Source organism: Odocoileus virginianus, chromosome 12, assembly GCF_023699985.2.
Source record: "Odocoileus virginianus isolate 20LAN1187 ecotype Illinois chromosome 12, Ovbor_1.2, whole genome shotgun sequence".
Lineage (NCBI taxonomy): Eukaryota > Metazoa > Chordata > Mammalia > Artiodactyla > Cervidae > Odocoileus > Odocoileus virginianus.
In genome coordinates this window covers 13589840-13613688 of record NC_069685.1, presented here as the reverse complement: position 1 = coordinate 13613688, position 23849 = coordinate 13589840, and the positions used below count along the sequence as shown (strand labels likewise).

The window sequence follows — 23849 nt, the reverse complement described above, 5'->3', positions numbered from 1 at the left end:
TATAAGTCTATGTTTGTATGTAACTAATAGAATTAAAATAGCCAGATAGCCCTACAGATATTACAGACATTAAAATAACAATAAAAAAGATACTATGGGCAACCTTAGGCAAATTAATTTGAAAATTTTATAAAATGAGCAAATTGCTATTAAAAAAAAACACTACAGCTGAGAAAAGAAAAAATTTTGAATAGTCCTATATCAACTAAAATGAATTATCAACTAAAATGAATTTTATAGTTAAAAACCTTTTTTACAAAGAGAATTCTGGGCTAAGATAAAATCTCCAATAGATACTACCATATGTTTAAGAAAGAATGCCAGTCCTACATGAGTTCAAGAATACAAGGCAAAAAAAAAAAAAAAGACGAAATAATAAATGTGGTAGAGAATGTGAAAAAAAAGAAACTTTGAATAGTGTTGTTTGGAATATAAATTGATGAAGCCACTATGGAAAACAGTATGTTGTTCCTCAAAAATTAAAAACAGAACTACTTTAACAAAAAAAAAAAAAAAAAGGAAAAGAATACAAGGCAATACACCACATTAGTAAAATAAAGGGGAAAATACACACAGTCATTTTAACTAATGCAGAAAACCTGTTGATAATTTCAATCTCCATGCTTAGTTTCATATATACTGAAAACAAAACTCTTAGTAACATGAAAAAAAAGAAATGTATTACCAAGAAAAGAATATCTATTTTAAAAATCCATCATCAAACATGATACTTCATAAGATGAAATATTGACAACTTTCTCCTTGAGACCTAAAGCAAGACCAGTATGTTCACTATTAGCATTTTCATTCATTATGAACTAGGGACTCTACCAGAGAGAAGTAGGGGATTTGAACAAAATAAATAAAACTGCTATTATTCAAATGATATGATTATGCATGTAGAAAATTCAAGCAAATCTATAGATAAAAGATTGCTAGAGACAAATAGGCAAAAATGAACATTAATATATACTATTTTAAATATATTCTATTTGCCAGGAAATGATGGGACCAGATGCCATGATCTTCATTTTCTGAATGTTGAGTTTTAAACCAGCTTTCTCACTCTCCTCTGTTGCTCTAGGTTAACTACAGAATTGTCACAGTGGCCCCTTGGCGGTATGGAGTGCAGCTATGAATGCTTTGGGATCACTGTCCATCCAGTCCCACCCTGAAAGTTACTCTAGAATACACTGATCCACTGATTATATGGAACGGTCTGTCTCATTTTTTTGGTCTCAGGAGGTCTTCTCAGTTCAGTGGGCACTTTTCATTCCCTCTGTCCTTGGACAGCAAGGAGATCCAACCAGTTCATACTAAAGGAGATCAGTCCTGGGTGTTCACTGGAAGGACTGACGCTGAAGCTGAAACTCCAATACTTTGGCCACCTCATGTGAAGAGCTGACTCATTGGAAAAGACCCTGATGCTGGGAGGGATTGGGGATAGGAAGAGAAGGGGACAACAGAGGATGAGATGGCTGGATGGCATCACTGACTCGATGGGCATGAGTCTGAGTAAACTCTGGGTGTTGGTGATAGACAGGGAGGCCTGGCGTGCTGCATTCATGGGGTCGCAAAGAGTCGGACACGACTGAGCGACTGAACTGAACTGAACTGTCTTCCAATGCATAACAACCACCACACCATGTGTAAACCTTGAATGGAGGGGAAAAGCTGTATAAAACGTTTTAGGCACAAATAGAAAATTGTAAGTGGGCTAGAAGCTAAGCAATATTGAGGAATTAGTCAATATTCTCAGGTGTAGTAATAGTATTATGGTACTGTAGTTGAAGTTGGTTAGCCTTCATCAAATATATGCATTTTGAAATACTTAAGTGAGAGCATCTAAAAAAAATAATCCTGAAACAAATCTGAAAAAATTGCTCACAATATATACATTTGTAGAGAAACAGATTTAAATAAAGCAAAATATTAATAATTGTTGTCAAGGGAGTGAGTACTTTCTGCAGTATTCTTTAACCTTTCTATTGAAGACTTTGGTTGCAGAAAATTAAAAAATAATTGAAAAGCTAATAGATATTTCCTGTAGAAAAAGAGAGAGAGAAAGAAAAAAAGTGAGAAAGAAAGGGAGAAAGAAAGAAAGGAAAGAAGGAAGAGAGAGACAACAGAATGGTAAGACTAAAACCTTAAGTTAACTGGAATATGTTTTTAAGTTATTAGTATGAATTGCCAATCTCTGAAAATACTTTTTAAATAATGTCTACAATTTGCATATATTCTTTACATCCCTTTTAAAAAGTTAATATTTTAATCTGAATAAGAGCACAAAATAATCTTCCTTATGAATTATTTTTCTATATAATATTTTGAACAAAGAACACAATGACAGTTCAAAACACAGAAAGCAAACAATATTATGCACCAAAAAGTATTCCTTTCATATCATTTGTTTACCCATATGTATACTCATAAGCAAATTCATATGTATTAATGGAACTAATAAATTTCAGTTGTTCTTAATGATACTTTGTTTTTCCCCTAAGATTATATTTGTGTATTTCCAGCCACTTGAGCATTTGTTATTTAGTGGACATCGCCCCCTTGTGCATAAAACTGAATCTGCAAGGCAAATCCAGACAATGGAATAAACTTATGACTTCTTTCACAGAATTACAAATATAAAAGTTCCTTGAAGCCATATAGTCTCTCATCACACCTTCAATTACTCAGTTATGACCAGCCCCCAAATTTTAACCCTTTCTTGATGCTCTCAAGGAAGGAATCCCCACACTTGCCTTAGCAATCTCATAGGTACTTTGTACCTTTTGGTCTCTAAAGAATTCTCACATTCATATTTTGTTTGATTAGAACAGGAGTTATTGCCCTCCTCTTCTATTGAGATATAATTCACATACCATACACCTCACTCATTTAAAGTGTACAACTCAGCGGTTTTTAGTACATTCAGGATTTGCAACTGTCACCACAATTTATTTTAGAACACTTTCATCACTCCAAAGAGAAACTTCTTACCTGTTAGCAGTCACTACCCGTTTCCCCAACCCTACCCATAAACCCTAGGCAACCGCTGATCTATTGTGTCTCTGTAGAGTCCCCTTTTCTAGGCATTTAGTATACATAGAACCATATAGTATGATAGGTGGTCTTCTGTGACTTTCTTTTTTCACTAGGCTTAGCATGTACAAGGTCCACCCATGTTGTAGTATGTATCAGCATTTCCTTCCTTTTTACAGCTGAGTAATATTCCACTCAGCTACATTTAATTATCTGTTCATCAGTTGACGGGCATTTGGATCATTTCCACTCTGACTGTTATGCATTATGCTGCTACAAACATTCAATTGTCCTCCTTTTACAGCTGCAAAAATGGAAAACTTCTGAGCTGAGATGATCCCTCAGAGGCTTACAATAGAAGAGAAGGATGCTCCTGCTCTGGACTGCTCTTTGAACATCACCAACACTACTCCAAACACAGCACCAGTCATCGCACTTGAGGGCTCCCATCATTCTCCATCTTCCCAACTTTCCCTGAATTCCTGTTAGCATCTCCAACCCCCAAATGATCATTCCATCAGCAACCATCTCCCACCCCTTTCCTTTGGCCAAGCCTTTCCTCTGGTTCTGTAAAAAACTTTATTTCCACTTCACGCCCAATTTGCCTTGATGGGATGTGGGCTACCCTGAGAATATCGTGTTCCCAGCTCTTTCAAATGGAACTATTTCCTGTCAGAGCCCCAGCCCTGGGAGCAGGAAGTAAGTTCCCTTCTTGGCCAACAGTGCTTGGGACAAGACTCCCTCCTCCTCCCAGATCTCTAGCAGTTTAGTTTAAGAAACCACTGCACTTGTGGCTACGATCTAGTGACTCCTGGTCACCCGTCTCATTCGGTGGTCATGCCATCTTGCCCCCCACCCTCACCCCATAGATCACTATCTTCTCCTCTCCCCACTTTTTTCAGGTCTGCGTGTGACTTTAACAGCCTCCTGAGCAGCCCACACAGAACACTAGCTTCTCTCAGCTCCTTGAGCTCTAATGACCTTCTCCCTCCACCTCCTTCAGCCATCCAGCACCAAGTTTCCACCCTAGGGCTCACGGAATCAGACCAGTTTACCAAATGAACCATTGGCAGAACTGACTTAATTCTCGCTGCTATTAATAAAGTTTACAATCATGTGCCATACTGGATGCAGTAGACTGAATAGCCTTTGATGATTTCCTGTGACAGTTTAGTTTTACTCAGCTTTAACTCTGCTCTAACTCCCTGTTTTTGTAGCTGCAGGAAGACAGAGCAGAGCAAAGATGGAGAAAAGCTGGAGAAGGGACTGGGCATCACGTGCAGACTAAATGGCAGGGATGAAGGGGAGCTGGGACTGCTCAGGAGAAAGGTGCTCCTGACACATTCGTTTTATCAGCGCACGTGCTGTGATGTTCTGATCGTGAGGGATTCTTCTCAAACGTTGCAAAACCCCTCAGTCGTTTCTCTCTACTCAATATACTGAATTCTCCTCTGTCTTCAGTCCATTCTCTTCTCTTCTGCTCCTGCCTTTATTTACTCCCGTGTTTTCTCTCACCTGGCCCCTCTTAACTCTAGATAGGGCTCTTCTCAGCCTATCTGTCTGGAGAAGGCAACGGCAACCCGCTCCAGTGTTCTTGCCTGGAGAATCCCATGGACAGAGGAGCCTGGTGGGCTGCAGTCTATAGAGTCACAAAGAGTCAGCAAATGACTGAAGCAATTTAGCAAGCACACATAGTTTGTGTACAATATGGTGTACAGCAGAGTGATTCATAATGTTTTAAGATTATATTGTACTTATAGTTATCCTAAAATATTAGCTATATTCCCTGTGCAATACAGTATATCCTTGAAGCTTATTTTATACATAATTGTATCTCTTAATCTCTTACCCCATGTTGCATCTTTCTGCTTCCTCTCTCCACTTGTAACCACTAGTTTGTTCTCTATATTTGGGAATCTATTTCTTTTTCATTGCCATTGCTAGTTTATTGTATCTTTTTAGGGGGTTTCCCTGGTGGCTCAGATGGTAAAGCGTCTGCCTATAATGCAGGAGACCCAGGTTCGGTCCCTGGGTCGGGAAGATCCCCTGGAGAAGGAAACGACAACCCACTCCAGTACTCTTGCCTGGAAAATCCCATGGACTGAGGAGCCTGGTAGGCTACAGTCCATGGGGTGGCAAAGAGTTGGACACAACTGACTGACTTCACTTTCACTTTCACTTTGTATCTTTCTGATTCCATATAAATGACATCATACAGAGTTTGTCTTATTCTGTCTGGCTTATTTCACTTAGCCATAAGTGAAATAGTACTTATGGTACTATTTCACATAGTACTCTATGGGTCTATCCATGTTGTTCCAAATGGCAAAATTTCATTCTTTTTTATGGCTGAGAAGTATTTCTTTGTATATAGAGATATATCAATCACATCTTTATCCATTCATCTGTCAATGAACACCTAGGTTGCTTCCATATCTTGGCAACTGTAAATAATGCTGCCATAAACATTGGGGTGCATGTATCATTTCAAATTGGTGTTTTTTATGTTTTTCAGATATACACCCAGGAGTGGAATTACTCCATACCACATGACATTGGGTCATATGGTAGTTCTAATTTTAGTTTTTTTGAGAAGCCTCCATACTGTTTTCCGCTGTGTTTGCACCAATTTACATCCCCAGCAACAGTGTACAAGGGTTTCCTTTTCTCCACATGCTTACCAACATTTGTTATTTGTCGTCTTTTTGATGATGTCCATTCTGATGTGAGGTGTGTCTCATTGTGATGGACAGTCTATTGAATGTGATAAAATCTCAGGGAGTGGATAAAAGATACATATGGGCTTCCCAGGTGGCTCAGTGGTAAAGAATCAGCCTGCCAATGTAGGCGACACAAAAGACTCAGGTTGGATACCTGGGTTGGGAAGATGGACTGGAGAAGGAAATGGTAACCCACAGCAGCATTCTCACCTGGGAAATCCCATGGACAGAGGAGCCCGGCAGGCTATAGTACGTGGTCTCACAAAGAGTCTGACACGACAGCAAACACACACGCACACACAAAGATATATAGTAGGGAATCCTCACAGTATAGATGTATACAAAATCCTGGAAATGGATGAATACGTAGGGAGAATGTGCAGTTAGAAAAAAGAGTTGATTGCATGGCTCAGTCCAACATGGAGAAATCGAGCAGAGGACAAGGAGTCAGCAACGGAGAATGAGAAAGAATGGGTGTTAAAGCAGGAAGGAAACCAGGAGTTTGTAGTCTTATGAACAGAGTATTTCAGGACAAAGGGAGTGATCAAACATGTGAAATCCTACTGAGAGGTGAAAGAACAGAGAAACAGCCATTTGATTTGACGCCATGAAAATCATTGATTGACACAAGCATTTTCAGTACAGTGCTGGAGACAAGAGTGTGGTTAGGGCAGTCCAGATGGTTCCCAAGTACAGACTTCAATCCGTGTAACAGCCCTTTCAAGAAATTTTTCTACGAAAAGATTAAAAAAAATATTGAGGGATGTGATATCAAAGATATTAGAGGGGTTAGTTGTGTGTGGGGGGTGGGGGAGGTTTGTTTAGAGTATCAGACATTAACCCATGTTCACATGCTGGTGGCAAAGATCTAATAGAGAAGGAAAAAAAAAAATCTATGATACAGAGAAGAGAAGGTTTAACTGGGGACCTCCCTCCCTGGTAGTCCTGGAGGTGTAGCTAAGACTCCTCCCAATGCAGGGGGCACAGGTTCAATCCTTGGTCAGGGAATTAGGTTCCACATGCCACAATTAAGAGTTTATGTGCTACAACTAAAGATCCTTCGTGCTGCAGTGAAGATCAAGGATCCCAAGTGCCGAAACTAAGGCTCGGCACAACCAAATAAACACATAATTTTTTAAAAAAGGACTAACTGTAGAAGTAAACTCCTTGAGATGGAATTCAGATGGAATTCAGATGGAATTCAGATGGAATTCAGAGCCCAGGAAGACTTTGATGGAAACAGGAATACTTCACACAAACAGAAAACTGTTCAAAATTTCTACTTGTCCTTTTGCCAGTTTTGGATTTCATATTTTTCTAGAAATTTGTCCTTTTCAAAAAATTCAAATTCTTAGAAAAATGTCCATAACAAGCTTTTATTGTCTTTTAAAAGCCAGGTGACTCTGTAGCAATGTTGTTTTTCACTCTTGTTATTTTACTGTGCTTCCGCTTTTCTTACCTGGCCTTTCTGGGAGTTTGTTAATTTTATTAGTTTTTCCAAAGAGGTAGTTTTTGGCAATGCTGATACTTATTGTACATCTCTTTTCTCTTTCATTAATGTCTAACATTACTTTCACCATATCCTTCCTTTCAGTATGAATTTACTTTGCTGAGTTTTTCATAATTTACAGAGATGAATACTTGGATTATTGATTCTGGCTTTAGCTATTATTCTACAAATTTGGAATTTCATATTTTTACCACCATTTAGTTCAAAATATTTTGTAATTGCCATTTTTACTTTTTCAGAGCTACACTGACTAATTACTGAACATGAGAGACTTATAGTAATTTTAAAATTACTGTTTTCTAGCTCAATTCCTGTATGATCAGAGAAAATGCTCTTGATTTCAAGTATTTGAAATTTATTAACAGGTGCTTTATGATTCAGCATAGCCTCAAATTTGGCAAATGTGTTCCTGAAAAGAATGAGTACCTACAGTTGGCAGGTGCAATTTTATACATATGTTAATTAGGTCAAGCTTGATATCAGTTTTATATCTATCCATACTGACTTCTTTTTGCTGTTTGTTGTATCAGTTTCTCAGAAAAGAATGTGAAATTTCCCACTTGATGATAGATTTTTCTAATTATTTTGCTTTGTGTATTTTGAGGCTTTGTCAGTAGATGCATACAAGCAGAATTTTTATGTTTTCCTGCTAAATTGCTTCTTTCATCTCTATGAAGTATCATCTCTTTTTATTTCTAGTAATGCTTCTTGTTATTATAATGATAACAGTTTGCTCCGGGTTAAGTATTTGCAAGGACTATCTTTTTCTATCTCTATTTTCAACCTTCAAGAATCCTTATTTTAACATGTGTCTCTTATGAGTGGCGTTTAGATTAGTTATATTGCGTTATCCAATCTGACAATCTTTTTTTTCCGTTGGAATAGTCTCTTTCTTGATATCTGCCTTGGAGCTGAGTTGACATGCCCCTGGGGATATGCTTGGCTTTGAGTATTACTTTTCTGAAACTGTATTTTCCATCTCCTCTTTCCTGTGTTTGAATTTTTCCTTCACCAGAGAGCTGGGCACACAGGTTCCCCTTTTTTTTTTTAGGTGGTGCTGTGTAGCCGGCAGGGTAAGAATGTACCACTATAAAGCTTTCCCACTCCACCTAGAGCAAGTGATGGCTGTGAACTTCTGTGGTATAGTCAGCTCTGAATAAATAACTTCTTTTTGTTCTCATTTGTGTAGTCTTCACTGATTTCCACACTCATAATAAGCTACCAGCCTTGAACCATAGGGTTTCTCATCTTTTACTCTAACGTAATTTGGTCTAACTTCTCTTCCGTATCACACACTGGCTATACAATGTATAAACCACTTTACCTTCTCTGTCTGTTTCTCTCTCTGCAGAATGGGAACAGATGTTACCCTTTTCTCAAGGGCTAATGGGATCCCATGGGCAGAGGGGCCTGACGGGCTACAGTCTAAAACTCAGCAACTAAACAACAATAACAATGTGAGGGCCAAATAAGTTAACACTGTGTTAATAAAACACTTGGACCAGCACTTGGCATGATACATGTAGCTAACAAATAAGCGTTAGATATCACCTTCATCAAAGTGCAAACCTCCTTTCATCTAGATTTTACCTTCCTCTGAATACCTGGGAGCTTTGTAAGTCCAAATTAAAGGTTCAAGAATAAGTTGATGTTTGATTTTTCTACACTGAAGATTGTGAGTGTTTGTGTATATGTTTGTGCTTTGATGGAAGATTGTAGGCGTGCTAAGTCTCCTTAGTTGTGTCCGACTTTGTGACCCTAAGGACTGTAGCTCACCAGGCTCCTCTGTCCATGGAATTCTCCAGGCAAGAATACTGGAGTGGGTTGCCATGCCCTCCTCCAGGGGATCTTCCCAACCCAGGGATTGAAACCCCGTGTCTCTGGGGTCTCCTGCATTGGCAGGTGAATTCCTTACCACTAGTGCCAGCTGGGAAGCCCTACGTGTGTGTATATTTGTGTGTATAAACTCATTTGAAATTAGTTAAGTAAAATTGGAAGACAAATTTATTAAAAGTGTACCTTTCTCTTGCTAAAATATGTCATATATGTTTGTGGCCTTGCTAGGGAAAAAAAAAAAGTTCTTTCTACCATCCAAAGTTCCTTGTCTGGGGCCCTACAATATTAGACTGACAAAAGCTTAACAAGAGAAAAACCAAACAGCTTATAAATGTGTTGTGTACAAACTGCAGGAGAAACCTCAATGAAGAGTAATTAAAGGGAGTGCTTAGAACTTGAGCTTCTACAGTATCTTAACAAAAGAATGATAAATTTGCTGAGTAGTGACAAGACAAAGGACTAGATTTTAGGCTTTCAAGGGCTGCAAAATGTAGGAAGGTAAATATATGCAGGAAAAGAATGGACTAGGGTTTGTGTAGGTTCATCTTGGTGCTGACTTTCTGTTTTATTTTTTTTAATTTTTACTGGAATATTGTTGCTTTACAATGTTGTGTTTGTTTCTACTATACAGGAAAGTGAATCAGTCATGCGTATACACATTTCTCCTCTTTTTTGGATTTCCTTCCCACTGAGGTCACCACAGAGCCTTCCCTGTGCTACGGTAAGTTCTCATTAGTTATCTATTTTGTCAATATACATAGTATCAGTAGTGTGTATATGTCGACTTTCTGTCTTCCTCCTAGCTATAAAACTTCCCCGGGAGAGGGAAGTCATGGCTTTCTTCATTTTTCAGAGGTTTCTGCTTTTAGCTCTAGGAAGACTTCTTTCTGCATCTGTTGGCTCTGATTCTCATTTGCCTCCAGATCACAATAATAATCACGCCAAACCAGCATATTTTGGAGTGACAGTTTCTGGTTCAACATCATGAAACTACCATGTGCTACAACGGTAGCCTCAGCGACTGCCCATCTTGGCCCACCTTCCTGACCCCCAGCTTATTACCCCCACCCCTCAAAACACCCCCAAACTACTGACCCCCGTACTGCTGTGTACCCTTCCAGTCTGTCCAAGCAGGCACTGCTATTAGAATAGGGGCATTAGCATGCAACATGGCACTGACCTCACAAGAGACTGTGGCTTAAAAATTCCGCATCAGCCTGGCCGCCATCTTTCTTAGAGCTCTGCTGAAAGCTGAGCGTCTTCCTTCCCAGTCCTCCCGTTCACAAGTGTTCACATGTGTTCCCCCTTTTGTTCACAACTGTTCCTCCTGCATCTCTGAAGGCACTCCCTGCCTGCTCCTGCATTCCCCCTTTATCCCTAACCGGTGTCTCCACCCAGCAAACCTTTCGTATGTGTCTACTGCTCTAAGGACATGATTACCATATGTAAATAAAATGCCAACCATCTGAAGATACAATTACAATCACTATTTCCACCTTAAGGTTCTGAGTTGGAATTGAAGTTGCATAAGACTTACCAGTTTCATAAAGGAAATTACAGCATCATGAAAATAAGCACTTCATTGAGAGTTTAATCCAGAATTAAAATTTGGACCATTAATTGGGAGAGTAGCATTGACTTATATACAATAGCATGTGCAAAATAAATAGTGGGAACCTGCTATATAGCACAAAGAGCTCAACTCTACTCTCTGTGATGGCCTGGGGGGCGGGTGGGGGGATGGGGAGGTGGGGTGAGAGGGAGGCTCAGGAGGGAGAAGATATGTGTATACAGATAATTGATTCCTGTTGCTGTTCATCAGGAATTAACACACCATTGTAAAGCCATTATCTTCCAATAATAAAAAGTTTTAAATATTTGCAAATAATTCAGACTATTTCCAAATATCAGTGGTTCATCAAAGTGCTGAAAGGACTATAGAAGAAGACAGTTCAGTGGTAAAAGAGTTCAGATTTTAAGTGTACACCAAAAAGAGTGATAAAAACGACAAGCAAGAGTGGCCTGCAAAGGTTAGAGAGTCTTACAAACTTCTTGTAAAGTCACGGTCCCTGCTCCATAATTCCTGCTTCTCTTACAAAATAGTGAATGGATGCCCCCTTTGACTTCCGGCCTTCTCTTTAATGTCTGAATGTGAGACTTACATAATCTCCACTTCCTTCCCCTAGCTAGGCTCTGAAGTAGCCCATCTTCCCAGGGCAGAACCAAAAGTGGTGCTATTTTAAGAATGCAACTCAGTGGTCTCTTGACTGGTAACCAAGTGACAGGAATTCCCCCTCCCAAGCCCTCTGGGGCATTTACTGTGGACAGAAGATTACCTTCAACACTTGTGAAGAGCATCTATTTTGAGAGAGGTCGAAAGCTGATGAAGGAAGTTTTAGAATTGACAAGATGCTAAGTTTACATCTGTTTTTATGAAGATTCCCTGGGGAAGGAAATTGTAACCCACTCCAGTATTCTTGCCTGGAAAATTCCATGGACAGAGGAGCCTGGCGTGCTACAGTCCGTGGGGTCACAAAGAGTCAGACACGACTGAGCACACACACACATACCTAAAAGAGCTCAGATGTGAAATTAAAGCTCTCACAAAATATATTTCAAATACAATTTAGCTGAATGTACTTCAAATGCAATTGAGCTTAGAATTGATACCTTTGATGGAATTTAAACCATGAATGAAAATTTATTTTTCCCGTGGTCCACCTGGTGCCGGCTCTCGGCCCTGCCCATGAATGACTTGAGTTGAACTCCAGCCAAAATGAATTATTATTTTGATTTTCAATAGAAGCTACATTTTACAGTATGTTAGCTTAAGGATAATTTACTTAGATAACTTAATACTTTAGACTTGTAACTTGAATCATAGTGCTTGAATGGAAACACGAGTAGATTTTATTTTTAATAAAAATTTTAACTTTCTGTGACGCATATAGACTGCAAACCTATGCTGGAGATGCCAGTCAATGCTTTGCATCTCCGACTCTTCTTCGAGAACCTGCTTCCCATCCTGGCTCCTGCTCAAGAGGCAGACCTGGGTAACTATATTTGTATCTAGCAGCCGGACCCCTTTTAACACCTAATAAATCTGGAATGAGCATCTGATCTGAGCCGGGTTGATCCATTTCCCAACACTGGGAATTTGAAATTGAAATATTGATAGTAATCTATGAAGTACTAGAATGCACAGCCAACTGGAAACTGGGACAAACCAAATACATTGTACTTAATTAATCAAGAGCAGAGGAACCAAGACAAAGTGGAGAAAGCCATTCTAGAGAGACATGCAGGAAAATGAATAAAAATATATCCCACAGTGGTTACCAGCAAGGACTCGAGTTGAACTCCAGCCAAAATGAATTATTATTTTGATTTTCAATAGAAGCTACATTTTACAGTATGTTAGCTTAAGGATAATTTACTTAGATAACTTAATACTTTAGACTTGTAACAAACTGATTCCCAGATATTCCTTGGATGCCTAAGTCATTTCTAAGACATGACATTGAAACATTGATCACTAAGCATAATTTTCAGTGTATACCATTTCACTTTGTATTTTAAACGCTACAAAGAGACTATTTCTTTGTGTCTGTTAAATGAACATGCTTACTTTTGCCACTTTGTGAAACCTTATAAAGGATGTGTGTGGCTGCAGAAAGTTGTGTTCTATGTATTCATAAGCTTTGCTAGTTTGCTAAAATGTAGATCATACAGTTCACAATGACTTACCCTTTAGTTTTCTGGAAAAAAAAATTTCTTTGATTAAAGAAAGTGAAAGTGAAGTCACTGAGTTGCGTCCGACTCTTCGCGAGTCCATGGACTATCGCTTACCAGACTCCTCAGGCGACAGTCCTTGGAGTTTTTCAGGCAAGACTACTGGAGCGGGTGGCCACTTCCTTCTCCAGGGGATCTTCCCAACCCAGGGATGGAGCCTGGGTCTCCTGCATTGCTTTACCATCTGAGGCACAGGGAAGTCACGATTAAAGCAAATGATTGGGATCACACACTTAGGAGCAATAGTTTCAGAGAAATACAGCTGTGCACATGTTTTTGTTTTTTGAGGAAAATAGCTTTTTCCTAAAGCACCCATTCTCAGGGTTTGGGGCCTACGAGCTCCTTAGCACCACATTTCCACCAGCAACGTATGAGTGATTCATTTTCTTGGTATACTCACCAGCATTTCATGTTGTCATTGTTTTTAATTTTAGCCATTCTGTTAGGTATGAAGGAATATCTTATTGTGGTTTAAATTTGCATTTTTCTAATGACTAATGCTTTTGAGCATCTTTAATGTGCTAATTTGCCATCTGTATGCCTTTTTCAGCAAAATGTCTCTTCATTTATTTTTCCCATGTTTTACTGCTTGCTTTTTTTCCTGTTGAATTTTGAGAGTTCTTTATAAAATTCGATACTCATTCTTTGTTTGACATGTGTTTGTAAATATTTTTCTCCCACTCTGCAACTTGTCATCTCCTTGACATTCTCTTATAGAGCAAAAGCTTTTAATTTTTTATTCAATTTATTAATTTTTCCTTCTACTGATCATGTGTTTGGTGTCAAAGATAAATCTATGCCCAACCCTAGATCCTTAGCATTTTCCCCTATTTTTCTCTAAAACTTTTTAGTTTTCTGTTTTCCATTAAGTCTACCATCTATTTTGAGTTAATTTTTGCACAGAGTGTGAGGTGTGAGACTTAGGTCAAGGTTGCTTCTCTCCCCACTCCCCCACCCCATGGAGATTTCTCCAGGACCATTTGTTGAAAAACCTCTGCACCGAGTCCACATGTTCATTGCTGATTTGTAGAACTACAGTTGATTTTTGAATGCTTATTCTTTACCCTGAAAACTTTCAGAATCCACTTATTAGGCCTTTGGATTTTTCTGGCAGATTTCTTGGGATTTTCTATGTAGATAATCGTGTCATTGGCAAATGGAGACAGTTTTATTTTTCCTTTCCAGCACTCACACAGGGGTGTGAGCAGGATCTTTGCCTGTTTCTGATCTTAGAGGAAAAACATTCAGTCTCACAAAGTATCATGTTGGGTTGTAGGTATTTTAGATGCTCTTTATCAAGTGGAGGAAGTGTCCCTATATACCTTTTTTCCTGCGAGTTTTTATTATGAAAAGATGTTGAAATTTTGTCAAATGCCTTTTCTGCATTGCTTGATATAATCAAGTGAGTTTTCTTCTCTAACCTGTTAATACGGCAGATAACATTAATTTTCAAGTATTGAACTACTTTTGCATCTCTGGAATAAATTCTATTTACACAGTTCTTTTTACCCATTGCATAATTGTATTTGCTAATATTTTGTTAAGGATATTTACATCTATATTCATTAAGATATTGGGCTTTCATTTTCTTTTATACAATATCCTTGGTTTGGTATGAGGGTTATAGTAGCTTCATAAAATGATTTGGGAAGTGTATCCTTTTCTATATTTTGGGAAGAGATTGTATAAAATTTGTGTAGAATTGTGTAGAAATAGATGATAGAAATCACCAGTGAAACCATCTGGGTTTAGAGATTTCTTTTGAGGAGCTTTTACCTTATGAATTTAATTTCCTAAATAGTTATAACACTATTCAAATTATCTACTTCATATTGTCTGAGTTATTTTTCCAAAAAGTGGTCTATTTAATTTGTCAAATTTATGCTTGTAGTATTCCCTTTATCTTTTTGATGTTTTCAATGTCAGTAACTATGAGTTCTGTTTAATTCCTAATATTGATGATTTGTGTTGTCTTTGTTAGTTTTCCAAACATTTTGTCAATTTTATCCTGTCAAGAACCAGTTCCTTGCTTTATTTTGTCTAAGTTTTTCTGATTTTAATTTCAGTGATTTCTGCTCTTGCGTTTATTTTTTCCTTCTGCTTACTTTGGATTTATTTTGCTCTTCTTTTTCTAGGCTTCTGAGATGGAAGCTTAGATTTGAGACTATTCCCCTTTTTTGAAAGTAAGCATTCAAGTAAGAAGAAAAAAAAATTTTTTTTTACAAGGGAGGAAATGCACAGAGAACTTGAATTTTTAACTTGTAAATAGTAGGGGAGAAAAGGCAAGTTTAAATGACGGCATAAATACATGTACAAACACCAAGCAGACAGAGTCACCCACTGATATGAGTTGGTGACCAAACATGAGGGAGACGCATTGGAACTTTACTTAATACTTTTCTTTAATTGAAATCCCCTCATATGGCAAATGACCTAAGTAACAGAATTCTGAAAAAGATGTACATGCGATCATTGGTATCTAGTGTTGGAAACGCCCATTCTTAAGATACTCACAAACTCAATACTGTTTTATTGTTGTCAGGTAGTAACCAGACTTACTTTTCTAGGTTTTCACAAAATAAAATGAGCATGTGATAAAGACAGGCTCAGCATTCAGGCTCAGCATTCCTCCCGTGTTCTTGATAAACTTAATAAAATCCTTTTTGTTACCATTCAAGGCCAAAATGTTGAAAGAGTCCCAGCTCGTTGGCATCTTTCGTCCTGTGGCAGTTATCTCTCGGCTCCACTCTGCTCAGCACAGCACATACCGTTCTAGTACACGAAATCCAGCAGAGAGAATTTTAGGTGCAGACAACATGTATTTGCATATTTGAGATAAACTATCATGATGTTACATTATAGTATTTATTTCTGGGAACATGTTTAAAGAAGTATTTCTTTCTAGTGTTTTCGTGACACTATTCCCTTTACCCTCCTCCTTATTAATAAAAACAGTAGATGACCCTACTCTGACCCTTAGGCTTATGATTCGTCAGTATTAGAACACCTAACACTTGAACCCAGAGCTCAGTGTTATGTCAGGCACTGTATTAAACACCCTGCATACTCGATCTCATTTAATTCTTATGACATTATTATGTTATAATTAGGTTAATATAACTATTAGCTTATGATTATAATTATAATTCTTATAACATTGTAAGAATGTCATCCAAATATAAAGTTGGAATAATAAAAAGATGAGGAAAAGACTGACTTCAAAGAAGTCAGTGAATTTGCCTGAATTCACACAAATATTAAGTTCTTGTACATACATGAGATTCCAGACTTGCCTGACTCTCCAAGCTACTCTTACTAACTACACTAATCTTATACAATGCTATCAATTTCAGAACTAGCTAGAAGTTTCAGCCTGTCAGCATTTGAAGAACAATAGCCCTTTGTCATTTGGCCACTAAATGGGCACTACTGTCTGCCACTTGGTTTTCAGACACTGTCTTTTCTGTAGCTCCTCGCTCCCTTTCCTATCTGCTCCTAGACCTTGATCAAAATGTTTCTCTGTCCCTGTGGTTGGATTACTGGGTTCAAACATTCTGTTTCCTCTTCCTCCTTTCCTCTGTTATTACCCCCACAGGATTCTCATATAGCTTTTGTATGAGAAACGCAGTCATAGTATGAATGTCTATGTTAAGAGAGACAGGTGTGATTTTGGAGGTAATTTTATTGTTTCTCTTGCTACTTGTTTTTCTTATTGTCAGCCTTCAAGATTCATCCACTTACATATTCAGTGTAGTTTTAGGGTTTCCAAACCAAGATCCAAGATATTTACCTGGAGAGTGAAGAAATAGTCTGAATATTAAATACATATTATACACTTTCTTCTTAATGTCAATATTAAATAAATATCTGTTCCTAAGTATTTGTTGACTGTATGTCAGTGTCTGTTACCCTAGACACTAACTTTTTACTTCCACATAATCTTTTTCTGGTGAAATTATTTTTTAAATATTAAAAATAAGTTTGCTCAATATAGTAATATACAGATTCACTTCAGCAAAAAATAAAAATACAAACTGAAAAGAATTAGGAAATACATGCCAACAACAATCACTTTCAATACTTTTATGATTATCCTTCCAATGTTTTATTCATGTTTTTGAACTTAATTTTTTTAAGTTAATGCTATATAATAAACATTTCTACATTAATGGTTGTTAAAGATCAATAATAGTTCACTGTGTGGGTGTACAATAGCTTTAAAATCATACTTTCTATGTTGGACTCACTACTGCTAGCTTTTTGCAGTAACAGGCGAAGACTACAACAAACATCATTTGTGTATTTTTCTGTTCGCATATCCTTAGATGGTTCTTTATAGTCTCACAAATAGCATTTCTGATGGGCTGGGGGCATTTTTCCAGATTTCAATTAAAAAATTATCATTTGATCAGTTAAAAGTTTGCAGGCTCTTGATTCAGAGGAGAGCCCTTCTGTTTGAAATTCAACATAATCAACAGTTTGCTCAAATCTTAACTCTTGAAAAGTGTGTCTCCTCTATTCAATACATACTGATATAGAATACTGGCTATGGGGATAAAAAGATGCATAAGAGCCTGTGCAGGGCAGATAGCAATTTACAGCAGTACGATTTTCTATTGAGTAGAACACGATGTTCTTGATAATCTGCAGCAGATCCGTGCGCAAAAGACCCACAGGCTGTGTTGAGGCCAGCGGAAGGCGTAACCACTGGTGACTATTCGAAATATTTCTTAAGGAGAAAGAAATGTACAGAAGTCTGTACATTTTAATTTAATATTTAGTGGTTGAGAAAAAGATACAACCCATAGCCTCTCTTATCTATCGATTACTCATGATTCTCATTTACATGGTGATGGGCAGTTTGCTTATGCTTAGCATGTAAATTCAGAGAAAATATCGTTTAACTCTGTACCAAAGAGAAATAGAAGGAATTTATAAATGATTCAAACAGCCAACGTGTAGACAAAAAAAATTACACTAACGGGCCCTTTTGCTTAGACAACTGGGATAACTACACCATCTTCAACAAACTGGCGTCACACCAATAAGCGGCGGCAGTGAAAGTGTTAAGGCCTGCACAGGCCTCTATGCCGCAGTAGGCGGCGCAAAACCTGGGCAAGTTTTCAGGGAGTGCCTCAGACCCTTGCCAAGCAGGGCAGACGAGGCGCCGGTGGACCGTGAGCCGTTAAGAACGCCTGGAAGACAGCGCTCGCGTCACGCCGGGGAGCCGACGCACAAATCTACGTCTCCAAGCTCTCCCTCGAGGCCCCGCCCACTCCTTACCCAAGAGCCCTGTGGTGGTCTCGGAGGAGGCGTGGCCAAGGGCAAGGAGGGGCGAATGCGCATGCGCACTGGGAACCCAGTCTTGTAGCTAACTATCAATCTCGCGAGTGTTGATAGTCGGTGGCGTAGGTAGTAGACCTGAGTGCTGGCGAGATAGATGATATCTACCAGAGGAAGAAGAGGAGGCAGCCAAGCCAGTTCCCAGACTCTTCCCCTCTTTTGCTTTCCTTTCTTTTCCCCCCAACCCTCCGCCCTCCTGTGAATCGGCCCGCCTTCCCTGACCTCAGTGACCCGAGTGGCCCCGCCCACTCTCGTCGACGTGATTCCCGCCGTGGGGTAAAGCGCCGGTCGAACCCGGAGCCCCGCGGAAGAGGAGGACGACTAGAGGGGGAGGTTGCTGGGCCTGGTCTGGGCTCGTCGCCGAGCCGCGGCGCAGGGGGCTTTCGGGTAGTCCTCTCGCTTCTCCATCTGCTCGTTGCGACGTAGCCACCCAGGCCTAGGCCTCCTCCTCCTCCTCCCTGCCGGGCCCGGCCTCTGGCAGCAGCGGGTGACGCAGACGGAACATCATGTCGTCCGCGGCCGATCCTCCGCCACCCCCGCCTCCCGAGAGCGCGCCTTCCAAGCCCGCAGCCTCGGCCGCCGGCAGCGGGAGCAACAGCAGCAACAAAGGCGGCCCCGAGGGCGTCGCAGCCCAGGCGGCTCCCTCCGTGGCCAGCGCCGGCCCCGCGGACTCGGAGATGGAGGTGAGGGCGGCTCGTGGCTTGGAAAGAGGGCAGGATGGGGAGGAGGAACTGGTTCCCTCGCCTCTGTAGCAGTGATGAGACGCAGAGCCAAACTTCACCCCTTCGCACTCCAACTCGGCCTCAGACCCTTTGGGTCGGAAATGATGCTCTCACCCTTGCGCTTAAGCTATGCAGGCAACCTCAAGTGGGTTTCTGGCACTTCACATTTATATTATTTGTCTCTTTGGCGAACCTTGCCAAATCCTCGAACGCTCTTATTAGACACATGTTCTTGATTACTGAGGCCGAGTGAGGAGCTACCTCTTTTTTCTTTTTTTTTTTAAGAGCTGGACTCCCATAATTCCCTCGCGCATCTCTGAATCTCGATTTTACTTTCCGCTAAACTTGGGGGGAGGGCGAGGGAAATTTCCCTCTAGGAACGGGGGTAGACAGGCGGGGTGGGGAAGGCATTTAAAAGCAGCGCATCCGAGGACTTGGGCCTCCTTTTCTTCATCCCGTTCTTTGCGGGGGCGGTATGTGTTCCGCAGAAACAATGGCGAGGGCTGGATGGCCGAGGGCGCAGTGGGGATAAGCGGGGCACAGCTGCTACCTCGAAGGGAGAGGAGGCTCCTCCCAGGCACTGTTCCATGGGGAAGGGAAGCGACCAAGGCGGCAGCAGCTGTCTTGAACCCCCCATTTCATTTTGTGTGTGTGTGTGGGGGGGGTGTGGTGGATGGATGGATGAATGAATTAGTGAGTGAGGGGGCGGGTAGTTTGCTCTCAGACCAGCGCATTTCCTCTTTGGGGGCCTTGGCCTTATTTTGAAAATTGGTACCGCTCTCTATGGTTACCTACCTTCTGGCCTGGGGCTTGGAGGGTCAGGGAATGGTAACTACCTCGAGGGTGGAGAGATTGGGGAACTGCCAGGCGGGTCTCTTGGGTGTGCTCCAAGGTTTTGCGATGTCTGGGAACAAAGTGTTGCTTGCTCCTTCCAATTTTATTCTTGGCCTTCGATCTGTTTTGAGATATTTTATAGTCGCAGCCCAGAGATTTCTGGAATTTTTCCATCCTTGAATAGATTGAGCAAAGGTAATACTGCTTTAAAAGGGAATGTTGCTGCAGAATTAACACAATAAGGAAATGGTAGGGCAGTTTACCATAGAGCATTTGGCTCAGTAGTTTTATTTGGGTGCTGTACTAAGTCTTAAGTCAGTTCAGTCGTGTCCTACTCTCTGCAGCCAGCGGCCTTACCTAGGGTGAAGTAACGTGTTACTAATTTTTGAAAGAACTTTTAGGTCAGTGGGTTTTGGTGGACTAGGACCTTTGGTATTCTATAGCTTTCAGCGACTTGAAGTTTGTTTTCAGCTCATGTCAGTGTTACTTGTTTTCTTTTTCTTTAGGTTTTAAATGATTCTTTTGAATTGCCAGGGTTAACTTGGATTGCCGCTTCCTGGTTTAAGGGGGTTTGAAAGTTTGACACTGAAAGCAATGGTATGAAATACGCAGTTCTCAGGGCTTCCCAGGTGGCGCTAGTGTTAAAGAACCCGCCTGCCAGTGCAAGAGACAAAAGAGACGTGGGTTCGATCCCTGGGTTGGGAAGAGCCCCTGGAGGTGGGGCACGGCAACACACTCCAGTGTTCTTGCCTGAAGAATCGCATGGATGGAAGAGCCTGGCGAGCTACAAAGAGCCTGGTGGGTTGGCAAAGAGTCAGACAAGGCTGAAGCGACAGAACACTCACTGCACTTCTCTGCAAATTGCTGTCCACTGTTGTCAGCCTCTCAAGAGGCTGTCATTCAAATTTTGGAGTAGCAACCAAAGTCTCACTAGAAGTGTTAAGGAAATACCAGAAAGCAGAATAATTTAAAGCCTAAACTAAATATTTTGGCTTTCAGTTGCTGTTTTTAAGGTAAAGTGGAATTAGAGTTTAATTATGAATATTAATGATGTAACAAGTACCCGATGACTGTCAGTAGTATTTTTGCCAGATGGGTAGATTGAGCCTTCTTGTAAGTAGAATCTGTGATAGAACCCACATCTGGCTCTGAAGCTGCTGCTGCTAAGTCGCTTCAGTGGTGTCCGGCTGTGCGACCCCGTAGACGGCAGCCCTCCAGGCTCCCCCGTCCCTGGGATTCTTAAGGCAAGAAGAGCACTGGAGTGGGTGGCTCTGAAGCTGACCCTTCCCCAAATATCTTGCCCTGTCATATTTTTACCAAAAATGTGTTGTTTAACAGTTTCATTGATTGAAAAATGGCTTCATTATTTTTCGCCTTCTCAGGATAGTAACATCAGTGATTTTATATTTTACCAGTCTTTTCACTGACTGGTTTTTGTTTTTTCCTTCACATTATAGTGTGATTTTTTTTTTTTTTCTTTTTAAGTTGCATTTTTCCAAAATCATTTATTTTCTGACAAAGCCCACTTTCCTAGGAACATTAGTTAGCTTTCCTATGTATTAGATTAATTTTTTCTTTTGGTTGGTATTGGTAGGTGTTGGGAGCAGTCACATTTTTTTTTATTAGTGTGATCTTTTTGTCAACCTGAATGGGGCCTGTCTTGGTCATTCTCATTTCTGATACCTACCTGGACTGATAGGTAGGTACACTATATACCAATAACCATATGACCTCAAGAGTCCTAAATCCAAATCATTTGCCTGTTTTAGTTAAGACTGTGAAAGAAATATTCGACTTTTCATGGTATCCCAGTACCATTTTCTGAATTATTCTAGATAGGTGGCTTTTTCACTTTTACTCTGGAGACCAGAGATTTGTGATGAGCTTAAGGTTATACACGTTCATAAAGGTCTTAGCACTGAAGTTAGACTTGAATTTGGGTCATTTGATTTCTTAATATTAGTGCTGTACCAGGCCCATCCTCTCAGCTTTTTAATCATAGGTAACTTTGTTATAGTATGTAGCACCACAGACCAGTACATCATTAATGAAAATTGTACTTTTCACCAGCTGTTCTTGTGTTCTTTTAATTGATGGGTGGAACTTTGCAGTGAAGTTGGTGCTGTTTTTTTGGTTTTTGTGACTTTCTGAATGTCAGGGTGAATAAACTTGCAAAAATAGCACATTTATTATCAATTAAGTAATCAAATTATAGTTAAAGTATTCACTGTAGGGTGCATGATGAATTTTTTTAATGTTTTAGATGGAAATTTAGGGTGACTGTGACTTCCCAGGTATACATTTGGTTAGTAGTACAGTAGACACTGCACTTTTATTAAAAGGGAACATTTCCTTCACAATTTATATTGCTCAATTTCGCTTTATAATTTTTGGTTAGAAAACAAAACAGATTTGCTTGAAGTTTTTGTTCTAGGGTGTTGGAGATAATAACCTTGTGCTTTAATCTTGGCAGTGGCCATGCGGTTTACGTATTTGGGTTAAGTGAATTGTTATTATTGTCATATTTTGCATCAAGGTTTCCTATGAGATAGGCTGCCATTTAGGTATCTAGGAATTCAGGACAGGAGTTTATTACTTTGAATGTGTTTTGGGCTGAAATCAGTGTAATAATGATATGTTGAGTATTCTTGAAGAACAAACCATGGTTTTTCCCTCTTACCAGGAAGTATTTGACAATGCATCTCCTGGAAAGCAAAAAGAAATCCAAGAACCAGATCCCACCTATGAAGAAAAAATGGTATGTTCTAGGTATATGAATAATCATAATAGTTTTTTATTAGGTGATTAAATTTACTGAAGTTGAGGCACAGATATCTAATTTAAATATGTGTAACATGGAGTACTGTAACTTTTTTATCTTACTCGACTTACTTGATTATGTAAAGCAAATACAGATGTATTTCATGAATTCACATAGTATATAAATATGTGGATTATATTAATATTCCTTTTTAGATTTAGCATTGGGAGTGAGATGAGTTAAAAGACTAGAGAAGTAACTATTCAAGATGTGTTTATTCTGCATCTGTCTAGCATTGTACTCTACTGGTTATAAAGCGAGTAATACATGTATAATTTATAATAACATATACACTATATAATGAGCTTCCCAGGTGGTTCAGTGGGTAAAGAATCTACCTATAATGCAGGAGACACACATTCGATCGCTGGTTAGGGAACATCCCCTGGAGGAGAGCATGGCAACCCACTCCAGTGATCTTGCCTGGAAAGTCTCATGGACAGAGGAGCTGACAGTCCATAGGGTTGCAGAGTCTGACATGACTGAAGCAACTGAGCACGCACTCACGCACGTATGCTTACAATATAAAATACAGAAATATATGGTATATAGAATAGTAATATTTCTTGCCTACTGCCTTTTTATAATATGGATGAAAGCTTTACAAAAGAGAATATGAATATTATACTTGCTAAAGATCCAGCTCACATTTCACATCCTCTTGGGAATCTTTATTTTACCATGAGTTAACCAGTACCTACAAAGAGCTTTGAATTTAAGTTTAGATTAAATAATAATGACTGACAGTGAATGAATAGTATGTACTGGGCCCTGTTCTATGTGCTTTATATAGATTAAACTTAATTTTTTTTTAATCTTAAAAAGTTAAAATAGCATGTGTAAGAATATCATCACTACACAATACAGTATCCTCCTTAAGAGTGGAAACAGTGTCTTAGTCTTTCTGTCTTCAGCATCCAGAATAGTATCTGGCTCATAGAATACTGATTTTAACAAGTATTACTTTCCCCTTGTTCTTTGACTTTCTCATCAATATCAGCAAATATTTTTGAAATTTCTAAAAATAGCTTCAAAGTCCTAAAAGTTGCATATATGTATCTGTATACACATATATAATGTACATAATGCATATTGTAATATGTGCAGTATAAGTGATTTATTACTCTCTATGATTTCTGTTACGTTTTGTATATATACATTTTGTGTATATCTGTAACTGTCCTGTCACCTTTCTTTGCTGTCAGTCTTATTTGAAGAAAAGATGTTTTTCCATT

At 39.4% G+C, this 23849-nt stretch overlaps 1 protein-coding gene and 1 long non-coding RNA gene across 2 annotated transcripts in view; one reads left to right on the top strand and one right to left on the bottom strand.

The window, feature by feature from the left end:
- Positions 1-15275: 15275 nt before the first annotated feature.
- Positions 15276-18153, bottom strand: LOC139037736 (uncharacterized). Its single transcript, XR_011490611.1, has 3 exons — positions 17877-18153; positions 16636-16684; positions 15276-15666 (listed from the first exon to the last, which is right to left on the bottom strand). It is a non-coding gene; the product is annotated as an uncharacterized lncRNA (long non-coding RNA).
- A 136-nt stretch (positions 18154-18289) lies between these two features.
- Positions 18290-23849, top strand: part of SMARCA5 (SNF2 related chromatin remodeling ATPase 5) — a 37841-nt gene continuing 32281 nt past the window's right edge. The window contains exons 1-2 of the mRNA XM_070474811.1: positions 18290-18920; positions 22477-22551. Of these exons, the coding sequence (XP_070330912.1) occupies positions 18744-18920; positions 22477-22551 (252 nt within the window). The 5' untranslated portion in view covers positions 18290-18743. The remainder of the gene's footprint in view (positions 18921-22476; positions 22552-23849) is intronic.